This window comes from Pelmatolapia mariae, linkage group LG20 (assembly GCF_036321145.2).
Source record: "Pelmatolapia mariae isolate MD_Pm_ZW linkage group LG20, Pm_UMD_F_2, whole genome shotgun sequence".
Lineage (NCBI taxonomy): Eukaryota > Metazoa > Chordata > Actinopteri > Cichliformes > Cichlidae > Pelmatolapia > Pelmatolapia mariae.
The window spans coordinates 30148283-30173724 of record NC_086244.1 but is presented as its reverse complement, the minus strand read 5'-3'; the positions used below and the strand labels follow the sequence as shown (position 1 = coordinate 30173724).

The window sequence follows — 25442 nt, the reverse complement described above, 5'->3', positions numbered from 1 at the left end:
TAATTTGGACACTTCCAGAACTGACATTTAATCAAATACAATAGACTTGGATTTGAAGTCTGCACTATTATCTTAGCAAATGCCCTCATTACAGTACTAATATATTTTAGGGGGGCAGTTAAACAAAATGTAAACCCACTAATTGGTCTATTATGTATTTATAGAAGTTATACAGAAAAAATATTAAACTGTAGAAAGTCATTTCTTATTTCTAGATTGATAAGACAAGGTTAGAAGAGAATATGAGGGGTTTTAGTAATTATACTATCTGATGTGTTGACGACCTTCTCACTTATTTGGGCAGTTTACATTGACAGCAAGCTCTTTTGACACAACACATACACTGCAACTTTAATTCAAAATTACCTTCTAAAGAGCAAAAAGCATTTATGGATTTAAACAGCACTGTAACCATGTCATTGAGAAATCAAGCTTTGTACACTTCACAGCCGAACAAAATTGATTCTCTCAGAACAGGCAATGCTAGCTTTATTGATCTGCTCTGTGCTCAATACATATTACAAAGGGCTCACAATTACCGGCTTTCTGCGGAAATTTCATTTCAGGAAATATCGATCTGATATGTTTGTACATTCATTGTTTTTAAGCTTGAAAATTTTAAGGCTTGTCAAAAACGATGGCCGTGCTTTGCTTTCTCTCTGCCGACAGACGTGTCTGCAGCTCTCCGCTGATGATTAGAGCACAGAGGAGGTTGAAGAGGGCCAGATGTATCAGCGTCTCTGTTCAGTCACTGCCAAAGTCACCTTTGCTGGCCTCTAAACTGTGTCCATACCCCTACCCCACGTCGCACACCCACTCCCCAGTGCCCAAACTGTACGTTTCCCCCCTCTCTTCAATCCCTGCCACTGATGAATGACAGCTCACTTAATGTAGTCACAGCTGAGTACAGCACAGGGAAGGAGACTTAGAAGGAGGATCGCTGGCAAAAGCTCAGCAGCCAATCTCCTCCCAGCTTGACTGCAGGATACACAGCAGATGGGCCTTTGGTGTAAAAAGGATGGATCCACATGAAGCAGCTCTACAGTGAGCAGTTTGTTGCAGGACAAGAGTAATGACCATAGTCTAATGGTATGTCATAATACTTTAAATAAAAGACATAAAAGGTGATTTAACAAAGAAAGGGCTTTTGTTAGGGGTTTGTTTGTTTTTCCTAAGTGGTCAACTACTACATTACATAAGTGAATTTTAGGGGTTCGGACCACCAGCCAGGCAGAAGGTGGAAGGAAAACCTAAACTGTAAATAAATAAATATGGTCCAACTACAGTTAAGATGTAACAAATGAATATACCCGTATAATGACACAGTATTCAATGGTAATACGAACAAATGACTGATCCCTGCTCATCAAAGCTTTGCCGTGCGCTCCAACGTCCATCACACCTGGCTGCTTTGCACCACGGCTTCACCACCACCGCTTTTATCTGTCAGTCTGGTCAGTGAGCAGTGATTGACCCTCACCTCTCATAATGCCAGAACTACGTTGACCATACAGGTTTCCCTCTGTGAAGTTTGAAATTTGTGAACACATATAGATCTCTGTAAAAACTGACAGTTGAGTGAAAGTGAATTTTTAATCATGCGCTTCCAATTTTGACTTAACACACTGATAGCGGAGCCCTTTTTTCTGTCTGTAGTTGGCTAAATAAATTCTGACCACGAGAGAGAAGAAAGGAGACCGTCTCTTTTGAACTTCTATCCGGTCCCTGATTTCTTTGATCAGGTCTCATAAATACTACTTTAACCAGAAATCACTACGATGCTGCAGGACTGCAGATGAAGTCATTACTTTATAATCACATCTTCCTTTAAGAAACTGAACAAAAACACACGTTAATGTCAGCAGCAGTCATCTGCAGACCTATTTACATTAATTTTACATACAAAACCTTCCATAGCACAACTGATGAACACCAGACTTGTGTGGATTGGGGGTGGGTCTGTGTTCTTCCTCGTTCTTGAATAGGTTTCTATTTGTTCCCTACTCATTTGGTTCTGTCTAGTAATCCACGCTAACTCTAGCACACCCATTGTGATCTTAATTAAAATAGGTTGTGTTCATTTATTTATGATTATTTTGGACAAAAAATGAGAATAACAGATAAACATGAACGTTTTAAATTCATGTGATACCAAATAAAACTTTCTATATTCTCAGTATTACGACATCGGCTACCTAATCCTGCATAGAAAGTGTTGTTCTGAAGAAACAAGAGTGGACACCAATCTATCAACGTCTGTTTTGTGATATATTACCTAACGAAAATGATCAAAAATAAAAGAGCAGGGAACACATTAACAAGACAGAGTCTACCTTGTTGAAAGATAGATGAATGCTGAATGAGAGATGAAGTGAAGAAGCTAAAAAAAAGAAAAGCAGCGTTCAATGTCAGCAGTCAATCAGTAGTCTGCATGTGTCTCCTGTCCTTTTTTGTTTCTTAGCCTCAGCGAAAAAGACACTGTGAGTATGGAGTATAGATTGTTTGAATATATGTGGTAAGCACAGGTATTTAACCGTTTTAATTCATGACTCACAAACAAACAAACAAAAAGAAGAAGAAGAAGAAGGCCAAACAGAGAAGCAACCATTAAGTGATTAAGTTTAAAAAAAACCCTCATTGCAGAACACAGCTCATGATCATTTTTGTTCGACAACATCTGTTAGGCTGGAGCTTAATTTAGATTTGTGTGATGGGAATACAAATGACACTGTAGCAAATTAACACAATGAGCATATGCGTATTAGATCGCAAACAGCTCAATCACACATTGCCAATTCAGTTGGGTGCATCCTCCCTCCCCTAATTGGAGCTCTTAGGAATCCAGCATCTCATCTCCTCCTCTTCCCTAACAAAGGTTATGTGAAATTATCAGCCAGCACAAGAGCAGAACAAGAGGATAAGGCTGAGGGATGGGAAATGCATGCAAGACTGCGGATGTCTTCATCTTCACAATTTCAGTGACACTAGCTGGCCACATATATCAGTCTCCAGGCATTCTTGCAGCTATTTTCTTATATGACTGACGCCCAAGAAAATTCATTTGAGGACAGGAAGGAAAGGAATGTGCGGCGTATTGCTGGTGAGACGAGAAAATCGAATATTGCAATATTTTGTACAACCATGATGCATTCAGTAGATCTGTCTCTGCACTGCAAGTATTTGAGTAGCAATCGACTCGGATGCAGGAAATGTAACCTTGTTGTTTCACCCCTATTACACACAGTCAATATTTTCATTTCATCTGAGGCCCCTTTGCCAGAGAAGCTCAGGAACAGCTTCCCATGTCTTTGCAAACAATCTGCACTGGTGCAAAATGAAGCATGACATGTACTTCCAGATACAAGTCTCCCCGGCCTGAGCACTAACTAGCTATTTCTCTGTTGTCATTTTGTAAAATCCGAGCTTCTTTTCCCAATCACCAGATTATCCGGCACCTTTGTAAAGTGGATTGTCTCTTATTAATCCTAGAAACAACACGGGATAAAGCTTTTTTTTCCCCAGTTAAAAATGGCACAAACTAATTTTATAAACGCCTGTCAGAACTGAGGTTACATTTTTTAAATTGATTTTTTTCAGGAAGACCAAAAGCACTCAGTTTGTGGTGAATTTTTAAAAATCAATTATCTAAATTGCTGTTGGCAATTATCATCCAGTGAGACAGCTTGGTCGGCTGCAGTCCTCCATTTCAAGGGTTTTAAGGATTAATATCAAGGTAACTTCAGAACTTGTGTCATGATCACACTGTGAAAAAGGCTTATCAGGAGACACTCAAAACATGCGGTGCTAAGAGGGGGAGACACTGACTTAAACCAGGATGTGTTGCAGTACTAGAGCACTTTGTGCATCAAAGTTTGTCAAAAAGAAACGATTACATTCATCGGCATCACGTTCTGTGAGCATTTCACCCTGGGGCGGGACCGGGCATTAACACCAGCCCCGCTTTGCTTGGTCTCATACTTGCGACTCTACTAACAGTTTAATGAGTCGCGAGTCTTTCTCTGCCTTCTTTTAAGCTAACAAATGTGCTTTTCTGTGTACCTGAGCATCCACGAGGAGGTGCCTCATGAGGGTCATGGACTTCTGCAGCGTCTCCTTCTCAGGAGGGGGAAAGGCATGCTCCTCCTGTTCTAGGGACTTGGGTCCAGTCACCATGAAGTTTGCAATCTGGTCATTCAAGCTGTTTAGAGACTGCACAGCTAGAGGGAGACACAAAAATAAAATTAAAAAAAATCATCTTTAATAAACAGTAAAGATGCAAGCTTGTCTTTTTTCAGTCTGTTTCAGTTGGTGAGTAAGAATATTAGTTATTATTGTGGTGGATTTAACATAAACTGAGTCCAGGCATGCTTAAATTGATCATAAAGTCATTTCCATACTAGGTCACCACTCATTTCTTCTTCTATTGTGCATGGATTACTGAGCAGGAACAACAAAGATAACTCAGTAGGAGAGCGCGCTTTCCTACTGTCACACTGTCACTGACTTTCTCCGTCAACGCCCTCTCTTGTCCAGAATGTTCCATGTCGGCCTGAAAGCCATCCTGTTTTTGTTTCCCTGTTCTTGCCCTTGTGTGTCCCTGGCAAACCTCTCCTTCCAGGTTTCCTCTCCCACATTAAAAACTCGCCTTCCCTACTGTACATCCGCATTCTCTCAGACGCACACACACAGACACACACACTTCCTCAGCACTCTTCCCATTTACCATTAACCGACCCTGGGTCCGCGAAAGGTCGCCGCAAATATTTCCGAGTCCACCCACATGGTGGAAATGTTAGATAATTTACTAGAGGCAAAAAAGAAGCAGGTTTGGTGCTTTTTTAGCATAAGTGTGGTCTGTATTTTGTCAAAGGCTATTACACCGACCCCCTAATGCCTCATTATCCATCTTTCCTGCAGTTAAACTTCTCTAAAACCTCACACTTCCAACTCTGGCAGTTAAAGGGAGACAGAGGTGAAGCGATCAAGGATTGACCTTCTGTCCATCCGACCTTCTGTTATCTTAAACAAGCACGGATCCACTCAATCTCACCTGTTTTGCTTTAAACGTGCACTGGCACATTTTCTACAAATAAAGAAACCCAACCTGCTGAATCTAGAGGAGCTTGATGATTTTAGGGCAAGTATCTGGATAGGGTCTTTTCAGGATGCAAATAAAAAAGCCTCTTTTAGACACAAAAGCCCACGCAAGGAAAGAGAGAGAGAGCGAGAGAGAACGTAGATTAAAGTGTTACATAAGAAAAAAAAAAGAAATCTTTCACAGTGGCTGACATTTTCAAGCAAACACGCATTGAGTAGGAAATTTGACAAGTCGGCGCTGAAGGCGGCGGAGATAAGAAGGCAACAAGGGGGTTGAGGAGGAAGACTGTGTCCCCTCGAGGTGAGAGTCAAGAAGACGTCAGAATAATGAATACAAGAGTAGGGTGCTTGTCGCCCGAGTTCACAGACACTCTAGCCAGTTCGGCGCTCTAAACACTCTCTTTACACGTAAACAGACAGACTGCAGTAAGCTTGAAAGTTTGTTCTTTACCCTTTTCAGCTTATATCTAATTGTGGTTGATTCAAATATAAAATGCTCCATTTCTTCCTCGCGCTAATTTCTGCATATTTGCACTCAAGTGGAAACCACACAGAGTCACAGTGTTTATGAAGCTGGTTTGCCCCTTCGGCAAGGATGTTAGTTCAGTTGCTTCCTCTTAGTGCCCTCTACTGGCTAAGTAATGGACATGCAAGTGAAAAAATAATTAAAGAAAAGCAGCTAAGAAAGGTGGATAAACCAATAAGACAAAGTGCTTTACGTGATTTTATTTTTCGTGTTATTGTTATATGTGCACTCCTTTTCCCACTGATTATGCTCTGTATACTAGATTCCATGATCCATTTTTTTCCAGGTGTTTCTGGTTTGGCCCGATGAGCAGGAAACTGTCTTTCCTTGTCTCTTCCTCCTTCTGCCCCAACAGCAGTTTATGATTGTATTGTTTAGAGTTATGTTTTGTTTTTGTTTGATTCTGATGGACCCAGTGCTTTGGGCAGCTTAGTTTTTGTTAGGTCTATTGTTAATATTTGTTTAAATTAGACGAAGGATACCAGACTGGGGAGGAAAAGTGATTGAAGTGATGAGCTGTTTTAAGCCTTGTTACATGGCACTTTAATTTTTGTGAGAATGTGTGAACTGTAGCCTCAGCTTCCTGTTCTTAGAGTCTCAGTCAGTGTGGTCTTCTGCAGCTGTAGCCAGTCTGCTTTAAGGTTCAACATGAGATGCTCTTCTGCCCACCTTGGTTGTCTTGAGTGGTTGGTTGGCTCAAAGCAGTCTGGCCATTCTCCTCTGACATCAACGAGGCGCTTCCGCTCAGAAAACTGCCATTCACTGGACATTTTCTCTTTTTTGGACCATTCCCTGTAAACCCTAGAGACAGATGTGTGCTAAAATCCCAGCACATAAGTAGTTTTGAAATACTCAGATCAGCCCATCTGGCACCAACTTCAGTCACTTAAATCTCTGCTCCTCTGATCGTGTTGGACATCTTTTGTAGAGTCCCTTTCTGGGGGTTGTAAAAACCCTACATGGTTAAAACTTTTTTAGACACCATAAATACGCTAAAAAAGCACACAAAAACAACACAAGTGTTTTTTGAAGAGACAATAACGTGACTGACCAGCCGCAGAAGTGACAGAAACCAAAACATGCCAAGGAGATACGACTGAGATTCACTTAATGTTGTGATGGAGAAAAAGATGCAAGGAAATGTGTAAAGGCATGATTCGTATAATACATAAAACATGCTATTAGCCGTTTGCAACATTTTTTTCTAGTTCCCTTTTGTTTTATTCAACTTCTCTTGTGTTTTGTGTGCTTTAGCAGCATTTTTACCCCTCAGCTACATAAGGCTGATGGTGTATTGTTGTCACGCTGCTGGGTGGGCGGGCAACATGGACACCAAAGTTTGTGAATGCAATCACTCAAGAACGAAGCGAAATACGAGTTTCAAATTGCTACTATAGGTGTATCTACTGGAAGTGTTTCAATCTCAGTGAATTCGACCACAAAGTCAAGGTCAGAGGTCAAGTTTTTTGAAAATCTTATAAATGTAAGATAAGGAAATCACCTAGGATTTGAAATTGATATCATAGTGTATGTACTAGGAGGCTGAGGGGTACCACTAGGCAGTATTTTTCTATTTGTTGGTGTTTTCTGAAGTTGCAGTGGATTTGACCCCACCTTACCTAATGGCTAATATCATAGCTATGTAGGCATGCCCTCATTTCATAACGTTTCCCTGTTTGTCTCCCTCTATTGTGTTTGTGTTTGCTTAAAGCTTTAACCCTCCTGCTTCTATCAACTAACCTGCAACTCTGAGACACAGAATACCCACTACACTGTCAGCCAGATTGTTCTTTCTCTGTGTAGCACTAACACTACACCTAATATCTACTCAGTAAGTTTGGTCCCCAGTTTAGTAACTTTCATCTCACTGTGCTGCAGGTCCACAACCTTCTCTCCAGCGACCAGCCAGCATCCATTAGTAGCACACTTTCTCAGCCTCCAACATCCTGCTGGCCTGCGTAGGTCTCAGCTACACACTGCTGCCTCTTCACCCTGCCGCTCTCACCACTCGACTCATCTGGAACCAGCTTCTGCCATGTGCCAGTTATCACTGCAGAGCACTCACTTCTCTAACCTCAAGTCAAAAACCTTCTTACACCAAATGCTGTGTGTCTCTGTGTCCTATCAGCTCAGTTCCTAACAAGCTGCACTACAATGAAGCAACTTTTATCACAAATTCAAACTTTCAACATCATTGGAAACATAAATTCAATAATATGCTTACTATTATTATTATTATTATTATAAAAGTGTTGCACTGGATAACATACTACTGAGGGCTGTCTTTATCTTTTTGTGTTTGTCTTTGCGCTGGCATGAACGAGCAAAATGTCAAATAAAATGCAATCCAGTACGACACCATTTACAACAACCTTAAAGTGAAAACAGGCTGAATTAAACCTCAGTAAAGGAGTTAAATAGATCATAAAAGTTGAGTTTACAGTGGATGTGTCAATGAATGAATTGGATTGTAAATCCAGTTCCAAATACTGAGCACATATAGCAAACTAAACTATAACCCACAGTGTCAGCCTATTATGACAGAAATAATCTACTCGTTTATTGCATTAGAAGGCAGGAGCTGAAAGAAGATTTACCGCATTAGATTCAAAGGGCTCTACGCCGCACGATGACAAACTCACAAAACAGATTAGACGTATTGCCACTGCGCCGTAAGCACCGCTGATAAAGTAAAAATTTGTAGCGATTGATCAGCAACGCTACACTATGTGTTGAAATCGATACAAGTTCTTTGCTGCAGCACACACACAGCAACCTTTACCCTGCATGTTCAACATCAGGTCTGGAGCGTTCGGCCGTCAATACTGCGATCATTAAGCCTCTAAATCAACGAGGTACAACAAATAGTTTGGAGGCATTTTGTTTTACTGAGAAACGATTAACCAGATTAATGAAGCACAAAATCAATGCGTTTCTTGAAAGGTGTTATCAACTGAAATCAATTCAGAATCCACAAACATGCACAATTCATCAAGGACATCTCTCGCCGCATATGCACTGCACTGTTCTTCGCCATAAACCAAATAGCTAGGATTATTGACTATAGATTTAATCCTATTACCTTGCTCAATAATAATAACTGAAGCTGCTGCTTAGATGACCTGAACTGTTTCTTCAATAGGAAAATGTTTCAGTATAACACTTTAAAAAGCTATAACTGTATAAAACATTCACAGTGGAAATTCAATGATATTTACTTATGACATTGTGCAAAGTAACCTAATAAATCACCACAACGAGTTAATAAAATGACTTTGCTGGTGAAGATAAGGATGCAAAACACACCAAACTGCAGGGATTGTCATTCAGTGTCTTCATCTGAAGCCTGAAATAGATCTCACCTGCAGCTTGCCTTCAGCAAATGTGAAAACTGATGAAAGTGAAACAGAAGTATGCAAGTGGGAGACGGTGAAAAAAAAGATGAAACTGCAATAGTTAGGTTACAATAGATGCAACAAAAATAAAAATGTCACCCCAGCTGGGCCCCAGCACTTTTTTCCTCTCTCATTTCCTCATTCTGTCTTTTCTCTCTCTTTTTTTCCTCACTTTTTCCGTGTGTCACCAGCACAGCAAAAAATCTCAAAGTGTCCTCTCCTATAGAACGGGAACGGCACAACAAATGAGTAGGAGAGGCCACAGTGGCGTCCCATCGGGCCTTTATCTCGTCAGGAGGGAGAACTGCCAGGGGAAATAAGATCAGTACCAATGAAAAAAATATTTGAAAGAATATTTGCAGCAAAGCTAATGGGATAAGGTAGTAGTCAGGCTAAAGTCAAGATAAAAGGGGCTTATTTCATGGGAATTGAGCGCAGCACACATGAAATCACGGTGAAATGTTAGGAAATATGAAAAATGATGAGCCCAAAATCCATTGCTTATATATGCCGCTGTACACACAAGCAGAGCAGTGTCATACTCACCCAAGTTATTTATTTCGATGTGGTGCAATACGCATAGAAACAATACACATAACTGTACACAGCATGTGAATTAATGTGGATACTGTTTCAAATTGTTTTTTGGGTTTTTTTGCAGTCATGACCTAGAATGTATTTTAGAAGAGAGGAAAACATTTGGTTCATTCTCTTAGAATTTAGAATATAATTCAGTCCAAGCAGTGAATAACATTATCATACATTTCTTATTCTAATGTAATCTCTTGAGGAGGATTTCTAGTACAACTTTCTCTATTTGCCAAGGGAATGGAGCAGGACAATGTTGAAGTGTCAAATCTCCATACCGACTAACTATTTTTAAGAAACTGTCATTTTCATGATGAAGTTCTGGAGCTGGTACTTTTGCTATTTTCTAAGCAGTGGCAACACACATTGATGCATTTTTGGCTTATTTGCAGCACTTGTTTACCGATTTCTGCGACAAGGGAAAAAAACAAAAACCAAGCCTGAGTAGTCTTAATAGACCAGTCGCTTTTCTAAAATCATATTTTTCACAGGAGTTCGCTCTAAGGCACTTAACAGCTACATAACAGGGGCACAATTCTGTGTCTAGCCAGGGAGCAGTCATTCTGTGTTCGCACTGCTGAAACTAATTAGTTTGGTGCTCAGCTGGAAACTTGTGGTTTAGTTTTTGCACAATTAAGCTCAACATAAAATGATACACCTCTTAAACATCTGGCAAATGGAGCAGATGGACTATATGAGCTATATTCAAATATGAGATCATAAACAGCATCATTAACATTTTAATTACAGTTATTTTAGGCAATGGGAAACTTGTCAGGTCCCGAGAAGCATCTAGATGTGAATGAATAATTATGAGTATGTAGTTTAACTGATTTTCTTGTTGCCACGGCGAAACTTTCACTTTAGTGTCACATTTGGCAGGACGAAATATTGACTAACTAAATCTGATCTCAATGTGCAGCAAAAAAGAAATAAGTGCAGGAACCCACTAAGCAATGAGTCACACGGGCAGAGTTAAAACTGACCAGACGTGAGGTATTTAGAAGCTGAGTGGTGCAAAATCAGACATTTTACACCACAACACTAAAATACTTCCACAAAAAAATGATTTGTCTTAGTGGCAGTGCTAATACAACACTGCCACCCAATGGCGACAATAAAACACCACAACACTGCCCTCTGTACTAATCTTAATGCCTGTGAACTGAATGTTGTCCAATGCTGTCTACAGCAGGCACATAATTTAATCACACTGTAAAATGAATGCAAATCAGGCAAATCACTGGGGTGAGAAATATTGCCAGGATTAACCTCGTGTAACATGAAAAGGGGCGCAGCAATTCATCAAGTCGAGTTCAAGACTGCTTGGTGGGATAAAGATGCACGATCATTAACATACGCACACGCACAAATTTAGCTGTGTGCCTAGGTGATGCAGTTATCTAAATGGAGGAGAATCTGGTAAATATTTTAACACCGTGAGTCACAAAGACATCAAGCAGGAAAAAAAGTGACATCGTGGATCGCTCTGTATGTAGGTTTCCTTTACCGAACGATGGAGGCGATCTCAGGCCGTATTCATAAAATGATTACTTTATTACATCTGTAATGTAAATTAATCAATCCTAATCAATATGAGGAGTCCTACTTTTAATTCACAACATATCAATGGACTCATTCTAAAAGATGACGAGCACACTGTTATGCATTATGCATCTAGAAAATGCACATAATGTCATCCCACCTTTGGTACCCACACAAGATTTACATGCAGATGGTAAAGAGACCAAAGCGGTGGAGGAACACACTTCATTCGTTCGGCGGTGCCAAACCCTGGGGGTTCTGTAGCTGTGGAGCACAGAGCACCAAGCAGAACGCTCATCTCTGCAGAGCTCATTAAACTCCACTAATCATATCTGTTACTGCTGTAATGGGTGGAATAAAGGGAGAGAAGCAGAAATGGGATGTGGTTTCCTGGAGGTGGTTAGATGTGCACTTAAAGTGTGTTGTGTGCATGTGCATGTTCTAAAAAAATTAATAAAGATATAAAAATCTGGCACTGGCTCACCATATCTACCCATTTCTCCATGCAGCGGAGAATCTACCCCCCTCAGTTTTACATTTCTGTTTCTGCCGAGCCTTTCGTCGCTCTCTTCTATCCTCTCTGTCCTCATTCTGTTGTTTTTCTGCTCCAATTGTATCAACATCCTCAACTGTTAGATGAAGGAATTAAAGGGCAGCTTCAGGTGATTTCAGCACTAAAGAAAATAATCTGCTAACTGGACACAAAGACAGGCAGGATGAAAGCGTGTGTATTCACTTCATCCTCTAATAACACGGCCTCATATGCGCCGTTTCAGCTCATAAACAGATGCTTAAGTTAAAAGGAAAAGCCTCATTGTCTGTTGCTTTGTGGTCTGCTTGTTTTTGATTTTACTCGCTGCTAACACAAAGCTCTGCAAAAACAGGAAGGATTCAATCCACGCATTCCAGAGCAAAGGCTAGATGAGATTTAACCGCTATGTCAACTCAAAACTGTTCAGCTTGTACGCCTTGAGAAGATTTGCGGAGGGTTTTTACAGATACTGGGTGGTCTGAGAGCATCCTGCGCGCAACGCATCTCTGAAGTACAAAAGCTGTCTTTGTAAATACCGTCAAAGTTTGGATCTAGGACAAGTACCTGGAGGCAGACAAATCTTCGCCTGTGCTCGATGTAAAAACAGACGATCATTTGTTTGCAGAGTCTGACAGACAATAATGATTAAAATGTGAATCCCAGGGTAAAGACCTCTGGCAGACGTTCAAAGTTTAAACTTCTGCGGACTCAGAAAACATTATTTCACATCCAAATTACAACTTTTTCTTGCTCTGCAGCACTACATTTTTCTCTATATTGTGTGAATTTTTAAGACAATAATACTCCCACTGTGAAAATACTGCTCTCTAACAGGACTGTGCACTTTCACTGAACTCACATGAACAGTTAATGGCTAACAAAAGCATCAGTAATGTCACGTAGCACTGGAGAGAGCACGCAAAAGAGCAGAGGCAAAAGCCGGATGCAGAGGCAGGCAAAATATACAGAAAGCAAACCCTCTGTTGGAAAAAGAAAAAAAAAGAAGATACAGAGAATCCCATTAGCCATTATAACACACAAAAAAGACACACAGGGAACAAGAGGTAGCATAACACAGGGCAAAAAGACAACCTGACAGAAAGGAGAGGGGCAAGAGACAACGCAGCCAACCAAACACAAGTGGTGAGTCACAAAGGAGGGAAATCAGACTCAGGTGGAGACAATCAGGGACGGAGGCGGGTTGAGGTAGGCGGTTCGATCTAAATATCGACGGCATCAGTACCAACGCTGGTATTGGTATGTAGTGGTAAGACTACACACCTTTGGAGCGGGAGTCACAAGTTAGATTCCCACCCGGTATCCAGTAAGATTCCTGGCTAGACCTAAAAAACCAAGCCCTGGAATGGCGCGCTACGTCTTCAGCCTGTCCGCAGCTCGGACACAAGCATTTCACTACATGTTGTACTCTGTATAATTGTGTATGTGACAAATAAAGGTTCTTTGTTTGTTTGCTCGGATCAACGCTAGTGCGATAGGGTCGATACCTGTTTCTATCTGAATGAATTATTATTTTTGGAAATGAAAAACTACACCTCAAACAGACACTATGTCTTTTTGTGTTGACTGTCATGTCTATTTTATGTTTATCCTATAGCACATTTAAACAAAAGAAGTTGACTCAAAGTGTTTTACATACAGTTACATTTACATACCAGGTCTCCACAAACCCAGTTTCAAGATACATGACAAGTTGAAAGGTGTGTTTTGAATTTGCAAACTGATGACGATTCATCTCATAAATGAGCCTCTGCTCTGAAGTATAAATGTCAGTAATGATCGGCACTGGTCCTGTGTTAAATTTGCAGTACTGGAAGTAACACAAAGACAGAAAGTCAAACAACAGGACGCATGCATTGTGAAGCAATTTCTAAAATAAATCAGGAAAGAAAAACAAGAAAGGAAAGGAAAGTAATAAACGAGTAACACAGGTAACACCAAGGAAACCAAAGGAGACACTCGGCAAGCATGAGCATTCAAAATGTCAGAAAGAATATCAAATAAATCCAAACACAGACCAAAATTCAACAAGTACAGAAAAAGAAAGCAGGGCCTTAGTAAGTAAAAAGAGGGATGACAGAAGCTGGGTAATCCAGGTATCTAAATAAATAATACAGCATTATGTGTTTAGATTCCAAGATAAATTCTCACTCCCCACAAATATTAATATTCATGGAATATACAGCGTGTACCGACAAAGGTGTTGGTCAGTGAAAATGATGGCAGTCTAATGTGAGTAGGGGGCGGTATGAATAACACTTGACAAGACCATTTGCTTTCACTGTCATCCCTGTCGATTTAGCTGCGGGGGCTGGAAGCCGCTGCTGCCACAACACAAACAACAGGGATTACATGCATAATGACAGTCCTCCAACAGGATATGTGTTTAAGTTTAAAATCAAAGGTGCGTTTCATCAGGGGGCTTTTATTTAAGGAAACCGTTCACTTAAATGAGATTAAAATCGTTTCAAAGCATTAACAAGTCCTGTCGGTTAAGCTGCTTTTGTTTTCCTGCAGCAGTTAAAACGACACGATGGAGATGAAGAAGTGCTTAGGTGATGCTGATTTTGTTTTTTTCTTTTTAGATTTACATACTTGCTCAGAAAAGTTATCTGAGGACAAAGGTGTTGGTCATGTCTGTGCATCTCACTCTGGCTTCGGAGAGAGAAAAAAAAAACCGGTGTGAATAAAATAATCTGGATGATTTTAAGTCAACTGGTCATTTCACATTTTTCAAATTTAAATATATTTGAACTGAAATATTTTCAAAGTTTGTTTCCTTCCGAGCAGTGTCACAGAACTTGCACTTGAGTCAACACCGACTAGTGTGTGACAAATCGTCGGGGTCAGCTCAGTCAGTTCTGTGTAGTTTTGCAGCCTGCTGTGCTGTGCAATCCTAACACCTCAGCTTGAGTGAGATTACTCCCTGAGGCAGCAGGGGCCTCTGATAATTATAGTGGAAGGTGAGAAGTTAAGCCTCGACACATCCGAAAAATGAAACATACTCCTCTAACCTTAGCTGGACAATAAAGCCCATCGACTGTATTTAAAAGGAAAAGCCAAAAAAAACCAAAAAACTGCAAGTGACACATTATTGAGTATTCAGCCATCCATAAAGATTTCCTTGCTAATCTCAAAGAAACATACATACATGAGAATGTATCTGCAGTCATTTTTCCATCTTCATTCTTTTTTCAGGCTTTATGTAGATGTGGGGAGATGCACACAGCTGTTAAAGGCACCGTATGTCATTGAATGCACAGTACAGTCAGAGTCAAAAGCAGTCCAGCTACTGGCCTTCTTTCAAATTTCATCGTTTAATCTGTAACACGTCAAAATATGATTTTTTTTCTCCCTTTATGTAGGTGGTGTATTACATATCTGAACATCATTTCAGAGAGTTATAAAAAGGAATCACTCCTGAATTCATTTACTATACGTATTTCACACATAAAAAGTATCAGAGGGAAAAATGCTGTATTCTGTCTAGAGCTTAATCAATATAGGATTATTAAGACCGATACCACTGCTGATAATATATTTAATATCGCATGATATTCTAACTTCTGGTAAGCAGTGTTGGTCAAGTTACTTGAAAAGAGTAATCAGTAACTAATTACTGATTACTTCCTCCCAAAAGTAATCCCGTTACTTTACTGATTACTTATTTTCAAAAGTAATTAGTTACTTAGTTACTTTTTTAAAAAATGATTTACAACCTGAATAGGTAATAAAGCAATAGACCTTTCAGCCCAATTCTATTTTTTCTGCATAATCCATCATATAAAATGTAATCAAATGGAAAAGTCTCTTTTTAAAACTTGTTTTATTAGTTTTAATCTTTTAACTTTATGCATCAAGCAAAAATTAAATTATATGCAACATTCTCTGACTGGAAGAAAGTTGTTTAACATTTAAACCTATTTTCTGCACATTCCAGCACATAAAATAAAATAGTTTTTTGTGTTTACACTCACAGTTTCCAATAGATGCAAGTAAAACACAGCAGAAAATAAATAAAATAAAAGACTCAGCGGTCCTGTTGCTCTGTTTTCACCTGTATCAAATTACCTTTTTTGCTATAGTAATCCCTTACTTTACTCGTTACTTGAAAAAAGTAATCGGATTACAGTAAAGCGTTACTTGTAATGCGTTACTGCCCATCTCTGCTGATAAGCCTAGTAGTTTATTTACTTGGATCAGATCAGCAGGTTGTCGTGTTCTAGTTTGATGTTTGATGTTGTATTGTGAGTGCCCCCTGGTGGACACATCATGCAAAATCAACACTGATGACATCGTGGAAAGGACTGCCTTCTTTACCTTTTGATTTTCAACTACTAGTACTAGTAGTAGTTATAACTACTGATAGCATTACTTCAGCAAATAGCCAATACTGGCCGATAATACCGGCTCGCCGATAAATCGGTCAGGCTCTGACTGTGTCCAAGAAAACATGGAAGTCAGCTATTTGTAAGTTAGACTGATATTTGAAATTGTCAAATGTCATCAAAACTTATTTGGCAATATTTCAGTCAGCTGAATATTTTCTCAGATAATTATTCCTGAAAACTTCTCATTTCGTGTCTTCATAGTCACTGCAGAAACTATTGCTTCACTTTGAACGTGCAACACTCATTCTATAATCCTGTATGTGTTTGGGATTAAAGTCTAAGCTTTTATCGCTCATCAATGATCTCTCGTTTCACAGAGGAAAGCTCAGCGGAGATGGATTGTCTAGATGGGAGAGCACAGATGCCTGAAGTGAGGATTTAGAAGCAGAAAAGTAAAGGATTACAGACTAGGATTGACGTGATTGGCAGAAGAATCAAGCTGCTGCTGCTGACACATCATCCACCTGCCAATGAAGATAAATGCAACCACCACAAAAAAATAAAGAAATAAAAATAAGCGTCATCTCAATACCAAAGCATGTGAAAAAAGCTGTAAAACAATCACAACTACAAATATAATCAACTTTATGTTTGGTGAGGATTACAGTGGCCTTGTCAAGGAGCCAGAGGAGAAAATGTTGGTCCTTAAACACAGCTCCGTAAAGTTTAACTGACACTGTCAGGTTTTATTCTAAGTTTCTCAGTGTGAACTGTGCCTTCAGATTATTGTACACTGCGGAAAAAACCCACGAGTAAATTAATACAACTAATGTCTGCACTCATTTATCCCTATGCAATAAAACTCAATGTGTAGTCTGCAGAAATGTTGTAATTAAAACAAAATAAGAAGAGAGGTACAAATTGAGAGTGCAGGCTTCCGTCTACTGGCTAACATCCAGCATTGCCAACTTGTGGCCACCACTGTGCAACCCCACAGGCTCATAGGATGATCTCCGAACCACTGTGAGCAGATGGTTGGTTTTGTGCACCTGTCCCCCACCCGATGTCAAGAAAAATCAAGTCCCTGCAGTAAGTTTCACTGCGGACTGTTTATTTTGTTGTCAGCAATGCCTGTCAGCAGCAAAATCTAACTTGGCTGTGCTGCTGCAAACAGAGCATTCATGCGGCTGCTTCAGTAACTGAATGTGCAAAGCAGAAAATGCCACACACTTAATCAAGAGCTAAAAATTTAAATGATTCCCCAAAACTAGGCAAAACAATGCTTTAGCTGCATTCACATGTGTTAAAATGATTCAGTAACACATTATCTTTTTAATATCAGCTCCCACATGATACAGTATTTAATCAGATTAAAGCAACCCTCTGGACCCATTATAATGTTATTAAGTAATAACTTAGTCACTATGATATTAGTCCCTTTGTTTAAAGATTTTATAAGTCCTACTTAAAAAAAAGCGTGTCTGCTCACTGAGCAAATATCCAAAGTCCACCTCTGAAATACAAATAACTACACGTGTTTCATCACACACCAGCAGAAAATGGCAACATTTATCAGTTTATAAACTTGAGAAACTAAGAGAACTGCAAATAGCACAGACACCGCCTCATAGTTTGCCAGGTTAAAATATATATGTACTTTCACTTTTATATGTGAACATTTTACTTTTAAGTTGGTGTGAAATGCTGAGAAAATGTTGTAGTTCAGTATAGTAATCTCAAGACCCCTTGGCAGCTAACCGTTAGCTCCTTCTGTGTTAGCTTCAAAATCTCTTCATCTTCTCCTCTTACCCATATTTTTGTAGTAAGAGATTTCCTTACTTGAGTTTTAGGTTTGTTTCTTTGTTTGTTTCTCTCTCTTTTTTTCCTACAGTGAAAATGTTTTCAATTGCACAGCCTATTTCCTCTCATTTGTGTTTGGTTAGCCTGCCCTCTCATACCCGTTTTAAAACTGAGGCTATTTGGTTCAGTGGCTGCTTGTGGCTGCCGATAAAAAAGCACAATGTTTAGAGCAAAATTGGCTTCCTCAAAACACAAACAGAAAGATAATAGCGCAGAGTTTTGTTTTCATTTCCTAAATCTGGATAAGTAGCTCTGAGATTTCTGCCAGCCCTTTAACACAGCAGATACATTTGACTGTGCAGATTTTACTAAGATGATTTGGCAGCACTTTTTTCTTCTTCCAAGGACGGTTCTTTAAAAAAAATAAATGTAAAAAATAGTTCAATAAATAAATAAATAAATATATGAGCTATGTCTCTGAAGAAAAAAGTGGTTGTTACACTTTGTGCTTTCTGTTACTGGTACAATTAATTTTTTTAACTTTTTTTTCAAGTAAATGCAGACAAAACAAATTCAAAACAATTCATTTCCTACATATTAGCTATACTTTAGTATATTGCTGCAGAAAAAATATTATTCTCTACTTAACATATCCGTTTAACACATGTATAGGGCATTATATCATATGCTTTACTGGCTTTTAAAAAATTACAAGTTCAAGCTTCATATCTAAATAGCTCAGGATTTAATCTGTGCATTTACATTTCTATTGACTTGCTGTTAAAATGTATCCCAGTACTCCAACAGTTATGAGTGGAGCAGCCGAAGGAGAAGTAAAATATTACAGACTGTATTAACTGTGACTTCTGTATGAAGCTCCAAAGTACAGATCACATCACAGCACCATGTCCTTGAGGGCACTTGTATGGTACGGCTTCATTATACTGCAGCACTTTCCACACTTTCTGCATCACATCTTCACAGTATCAAACATGCTCGCTGTTTAGGCTGTCATTCTCCTGTAGATAAATATCGTCAGACTACAGGTTTATGGGGTTTTTTTGTTGTTTTTTTTCCCCCCGCTTGCTGCTTCTAAATCTGACTCCTGTGAAAAACGATAAGGGGGAAAAATAGCACAACAGTTTTAAACATATGCAATCTGCATTCACGATCACCCCTGTGTGTGACAGGCTGTGCTGACACAAACTTTATGTTGGAACTGGGGTACACTAGAGGATAAGATGTGCCAAGAAAGAGCCTGCTGACCCTAACTCTGTTTTCAATCAGGCTCCTCTGGCAGCGTTCTGATTTATCCCAGGGCTAATAAAAGCTGGGGATGCCAGTTCTATAAGCACAGGAACAGCTAGGGATGTGTGCATTGTAAATTTTTCAGGATGTACCAGGTGTGCCATGGTCTGCCGCTTAAACTAAAATGACTGCACTGACAGCGTTTTTCCTCTGCGAGCACTGGCTTCTGAATAATAAACTCGGAAGGTGGATGTCTGCTATGAGAACGATTCCCAAAACAACTTCATGCAACATGTTTTGCTGCGACTGAGGAAAAGGTTATAGTGTTTCAAATAGGCCAACATGGATATTATTTCTCAAAAAAGAAGTACTTGCACAGTTCATAGGTCTTCTGCATGGATGAGTGAGCACAGTCACATGTGATCCAGATGCCCTGCTGGGATTTAGCTTCCCGGATGCCAATATCATGGCCATCTGAAGATAAGTCTGCCCAGCGGTGCAGACGAATGACCTGTGCTCATCTGTATTTGACCAGTCAATACGCAACCTAGACAAAAAAGTATGCGGAGGCGTGTTACATAATGATTTCCCCGTGATGTATACCTCTATTTTTGTATTTAGTTATTTTTTAAACTGCTGCAGGCTTGAGATTAGACATTAAACCTTGTGAGATAAACATCGCCGTTTATGTTCCGTATACACTACACAAGATATTCCAAAAACGTTATGCAAAATAGCACAAGGTGAATGCAGCAGGATACAGTACCTTAAATCCAAAAAACAATGCACTGCACAATACCTCAGAGGGATCAAAATTGAACACTTCATCTATTGCTCCAATTAAATCTGCAAGGTAAATCTGAAAACACATGGCAAAGTCAAATCAAAAGTCCTGCAGAGTCATGATTGTGTGGTCACTGTCAGTACATCAATTATTTTCTGCTCATGTGAAAACTGTATGACTCATCACGTTTCTGCTGTCTGATTTTTCTTTCATCGCACATCAAAATGACAGCAGATGGAGCGTATTGGTGCAAAGAGCCGACCGATCAAGGGTTTTCCTTTATGAGTAAACTAAATACACTGAAACAGCCCAAATCCAAGACTCACCACGTGCAAAAAGAAAAAAAAAGTTACCTAGCTGAGTGCACACACAGACTGCACCAGCAAACCTCTTGCAAAGTGACTCCGTCTACATGATTAGCAACACCAGCAGCATGAAGCTAATCTCTAACTGCAGGAAAGCCCACCGGGTAAGGAGGTGTGAGGAATCTGTGAGTGTGCTGGAACCATAACACAAGTGGAAGAAGGAGAGGAATTAATCACTTCAAAGAAGACCAAAATATGTTCTGCACCTGCAGTGGTCATGTATTAAAATTTCAAATCACGTCCACCTCTCCTGAGCGGGGATTTACCAACGGTTTATTGAGGTATTAGGAAGATATTCAAGGGTAAAGTGATAGGCAAGAAAGGAAACAGTGCTTCCAACTTTGCCAAAAAACTGAAAACATATACTCTGCGCCAATGTTTAAGTTGGGAAAGTCTTCCGTGTCACTTTTAATGGAGATAAATGTTTCAACAACAGAAAACAAAATCTATGACTGCGTGAAATAGTTCAGCAGTTTAGAAATAATGTTTCTATAATATCATTGAAAGATTTAGAAAATCAGGAGAATAGCCTCCGTACAAGGACGAGGCTAAAAACTACCAGTGAATGTCCCTCAGGCAGCACTGCATGGCCTCAGAAACAATTCTGGAAACACTTTTCCACATTTGCCAAGTGAAAACTCTAACATGGAAATTAAAAACAAAAGCACATTGACTGGGTTGAGTGGGCTGAGGTGACTTGGAAAACTCATGTGGTCCAAAAAGCTGAAAGTCTTTTTGATACTCATGAACAACCGAGAGCCCGAGTTATCGATGAACAGCTCAAAAACTGTGATGGGACGGAGGGTAACTCCTACGGCCTTGAAGGCACCATTTAGCCCAAACAATAAGGGAATGCATGTTTTTTAGCCACGTGATGTCATGCAGCACAACAACCACAGTTACCTCAGTTTCCTGCAGTCGTGACCTGTCACCCAGTGAAAACACTTGGCACATTATGAAACAAAAAGTTAAACTGCTGAGCAGCTGAAATCCAATATCAAGCAAGAATAGGAAAACATTTCACTTTTAAAACTTCACCAATTGCTCCCCTGAGTTCCCTAAAGCTAAAAGATAATACTGTTAAAAGAAGACGTGGTGCAGCAGAGTTTCTAAAAACGCCTCAGTCGCAACATTTTCTTTCTTTTTTTTCCAAATGCAGAAGACATTTTTCCATCAACGATAATATTTTTCAACTTTCCATTTCTACCCTTTTCAATATGAGGGTTTATATGATTTGCAAACGACTGTGTTCCATTTTTATTTTCATTTTCACAGAGCCTCAGCTCGAAATGGTCTCGGAGAAGGCAATTTACTTACGGTATTATTCCAGCTTCAAACACGACAAAGCCCGAATCAATAAAATAAAGAAATGCTCAGCAGGGGGAAGCCAGTGTAGTCAAATTTAGTGTTGGACATTAATCGTTTTACACGGCGATTTACTTCCGACCTGACAGGGGTTAGAAAGGAACTGGGGCTGAGAAACAATGTGGGACACGAAAAAAAAACATGAATGTTGATTCCTACGCAGCAACAGCCGGGAGGCTTCAAATCATTTTTGTGCTTCTGTAGGGTCTTATTGGTGTCTAAAACAGGTCAGAATTGTCTTTTTTCTTTGTTTTCCTTAAGGGAAACAAGTCTTTTAACTTCAATTAAAGCAACAAAAAGCAAAGAATGCATCTGACAGCACAAACACACCTAATTTAATGGGTAGTGTTGCTCTACCTTGACTGGTTTAACCTTGGAAAGTCACTGACGTAAAAAATAAACTTTCCCAGAGTAATTCAACTATTCAAAAGCCAAAAAACTGTTGTCACGCTCCCCGAACAAATGGGAGCATCGGCTGCTGAAGGATTTTATTTATCTATTTATTTAATTTCATTTTCTTGACAACACGTCACAAAACTGAACACAACCCAAATCACACCACCAGTGGGGAATAAGAGAATTTATTGCAGGATTACGCACCTGGCAGTGCCACGTGAATATGATTCATGAGAAAAAAGAAAAAAAAATCTCTCAACTGTTTATTCTGCTCTGGTACCACCAGAAGGTTGTTAATATTCAAGTCTTTGGGCATGTGCAACACTCATGGAATGGATTTTCTCTCTGCAATTCAAGCAGGCCTTTACATATAGCTGAGGGACTCCTGATCCAATGATGGGTGACAGCCAAAGATAACAAAAAAAAATAAAATCCCCCTATAATTACTGTTCCGATATTGCAAGCCAGCGCCACTGTGGATTAGCCTTCCAACAGCTGTGCAACAGTATGTAAGGTTGTTGCTAAAAATAGATTAAAACAGCCATCTCTTATTCACACAATTTGCAGCCTGCTCACTTTCTTGCCCCTCTCCCCGCCCCTCCCCTCCTCCTCCTCCTCCTCCTTCCACCTCCCCCTTCCCTTCCCTCTCTCACATCCGAAATCGCAGACATGCAGCACGAGCTTCAAAGAGCATAGATAACTTGGGGTAGCGCAAGACAGACTGTAATTCATCACAACACATGCAATGATAATGTCATCTTCACAACCAGAGAGTGGCATTTAGGTTTAATGCACCCGGCGCTCTCACCTATCCTGTGACTGATAAGTAGGCACTGGGGGAAAGCATCACAGTTTGACTTGAAGTTATTATTCGGCCGGGCGTATGTATAATAAATATACAACACAGGCTGAATAACAAATGTGGATATGTTTCAGTAAGTAATAGAACGGAAACAAATTGCACAAAGAAACCCTGAAATGCCTCTAAACGTTTAACCAGTCATGTCTTTTTCCCTTGATTTTCCACTGCGTTAACACTGCCTGCTGTGTTATTCACAATGCCTGGATGAGCACCTAAGTGAGTAATCATTTCAGTCTTTCAAATCAGAAAAACCTATCCAATCCTCCTAATTACCACTTAGGACTCCAAGAAGCAGCTATTATAAAATACAAAGGAGTAGTTCTATTAAAAAAAGTTTACATTGTACAGTGTGCCATCACAGAGCATTTCCAATGATGGGAAAGACGACTGTTGTTCCTACTGCTAAACAGCATCCTAAAAACAAGACACGATTTACTGATGAAGGAGAAGACAAAACCCGAAAGGGTACAGCTCAACTAAACACACACACGCAAAAACAAAAAGCCAGCGCTCCTGTTTTAAAATAATATTTCTGCACCACAGAGGATGTATATGCGCCCAGTTCAATCTGCACCAAACCTACGAGAACCCAAAACTCTCTGCTCAGGTCTCTTAAGGCCAAAGGCTTCCATTTTCTGTTCTGGGGATTACGTGACACTTTGCAACACTTCAACCGAGGCAGGTTTTGTCACGCTGTGAGGTTTGATCGCAAAACCCAAATGTATGTATGGAGGCAGAAAAATATCAACTGAATATAGGAATAATTGTTTAAACAACTACAATCTGGACTCATTTACTCAGAAACCTCATATTGTAAATGCATTTTGTCAATAAGGTAAAATGTCATAAAGGTTTACAGTGACGCTACTCTGGCTGGACAAAAAAAAATAGGGAGTTATTGCTCAGTTATTCCATTTGCTACTATTTTACAGCTGCTCGTGCTGTTGTGTACAATTAATGAGCTGAAATTTCAGTCTGCGGCTGATCTCGTTCTTTTTTCTTTTTAGACCTGTGGCATGTTCAACCAGACGGAGATCAAAGGATTGCACCCATGAAAAAGTGAGCTTCAATCCCACATACCCACCTCTCACACGCACGAGTCGGAGCACACGCATCTTCACACATGACATCGCTCATGTGTGTGTGTGTGTGTGAGCATCACAGTCTATCAACAGTAACACACTGCTCTGGCCAACTGCTTTACACTCCAAAGGACTCCATATACTGTATCATATATATATTAAGAAAATATATATATATATACATATATACATATATATATATATATATATATATATATATATATATATATATATATATATATATATATATATATATATGTATATATATATATATATATATGTATATATATATATATATATATATATAATTACAAAACTGCGTGGAGGCAAAAATATTAATACCTTCGATAACATGATTAAATATGTTGAAGGAACTGAAGGATTAATTGCACTCGAAGCGTCGAAACAAAGTTACATTAAAAAACGATTTCCTAATTGCAAAAGTAGGACACTCATTTTGAAACGTTGCCTCCCTAAACGCCTTAATTTTGCATAACCGTGTTGCTGTATTTTTTTTAATTTATTTTTCAGAATTGGCTACTTTCAAAAAGCTTACCGAATATAAATGAACAGTGCGTCCATGCATTATTTAAACACTGCAACAGTCAATCAGAATCAAACAGGATGCACAAGATAATTTAGTGTTGATGTTTGCACTCACTGGCTTGCATGAGCTGACCCTGACGCCCAAACACCTGGGAGAAAGGGCTTCGGCTGCAGGTGAGCATCTCCTCCATGGCTGGGCTCCTCCGGTGAAGTGGCGAGGTCCTTCGGCTCAAGAAGAGAAAAGTGGAGTGAGAGTCTGCCTCGGAGTGAGGAAGGTTAGCGATCACACTGGACCAATCCTCTCCTCTCCAGTCTCTCAATTGACTGCTAATTTGCCTTTGAAGACACTTCACAACCTCTCCCACGCCTTTTCCTGGGATGTCATTTGCTTTCTACAGCTGCCTCCCTGCTGACTGCAGATCAGTTCCGCGTCTTGTTGCCTCAGATGCCGTCAGAGTTGCTGCTGCTCTTCAGCTGATGGGAGATCTGCGTTGGGTTGCTCTCAGCCTGCTCATTAGTGCTCTAGTGTGGCGCTGCTTCAGACAGAGAGCATAGCAAACACAGCATGAACAAAGCAAGAGAGAGAGAGAGAGAGTCAGAGAGAGCAATGAGAAGGAGAAGCCTGCTGCAGAGAGAAGGCAGACTATCTCCCCTGACGAAAGCAAGAACAGAGATGACTATGTGTGCATGCGTGTGCATGTAACTGTTTTTTACATTATTCTGTAGCTGCTGCTACTTGAGACTTTCCATGGCTTTGATTCCCTCTGTCTACATAACTGCTTCTCTTTAATCTAACTGTTGAGAAGTGTTAAGTTGAGATGCACTGAATGTAAAATACATAACAGAGAAGAATGATATGGCACATGTTCATAATCTGCACTTATATGTGCGCTATAAAGCAATGGCAGCATACCCAGTGTTTTGATTTCGTGCGCACCTCCCCACACTCTTCTCATATATTT

General features: G+C 39.7%; 1 protein-coding gene across 2 annotated transcripts in view; it reads right to left on the bottom strand.

The window, feature by feature from the left end:
* The window catches only part of LOC134618003 (kazrin-like), a 174374-nt gene extending 149368 nt beyond the window's left edge, over positions 1–25006 (bottom strand). For both annotated transcript variants that reach the window (XM_063463149.2, XM_063463148.1), the window contains exons 1-2: positions 24596–25006; positions 4060–4217 (exon numbers count right to left, since the gene is read on the bottom strand). In XM_063463149.2, coding sequence (XP_063319219.1) covers positions 4060–4217; positions 24596–24671 — 234 coding nt within the window. In that variant the 5' untranslated portion in view covers positions 24672–25006. The remainder of the gene's footprint in view (positions 1–4059; positions 4218–24595) is intronic.
* Between the last annotated feature and the right edge of the window lie 436 nt (positions 25007–25442).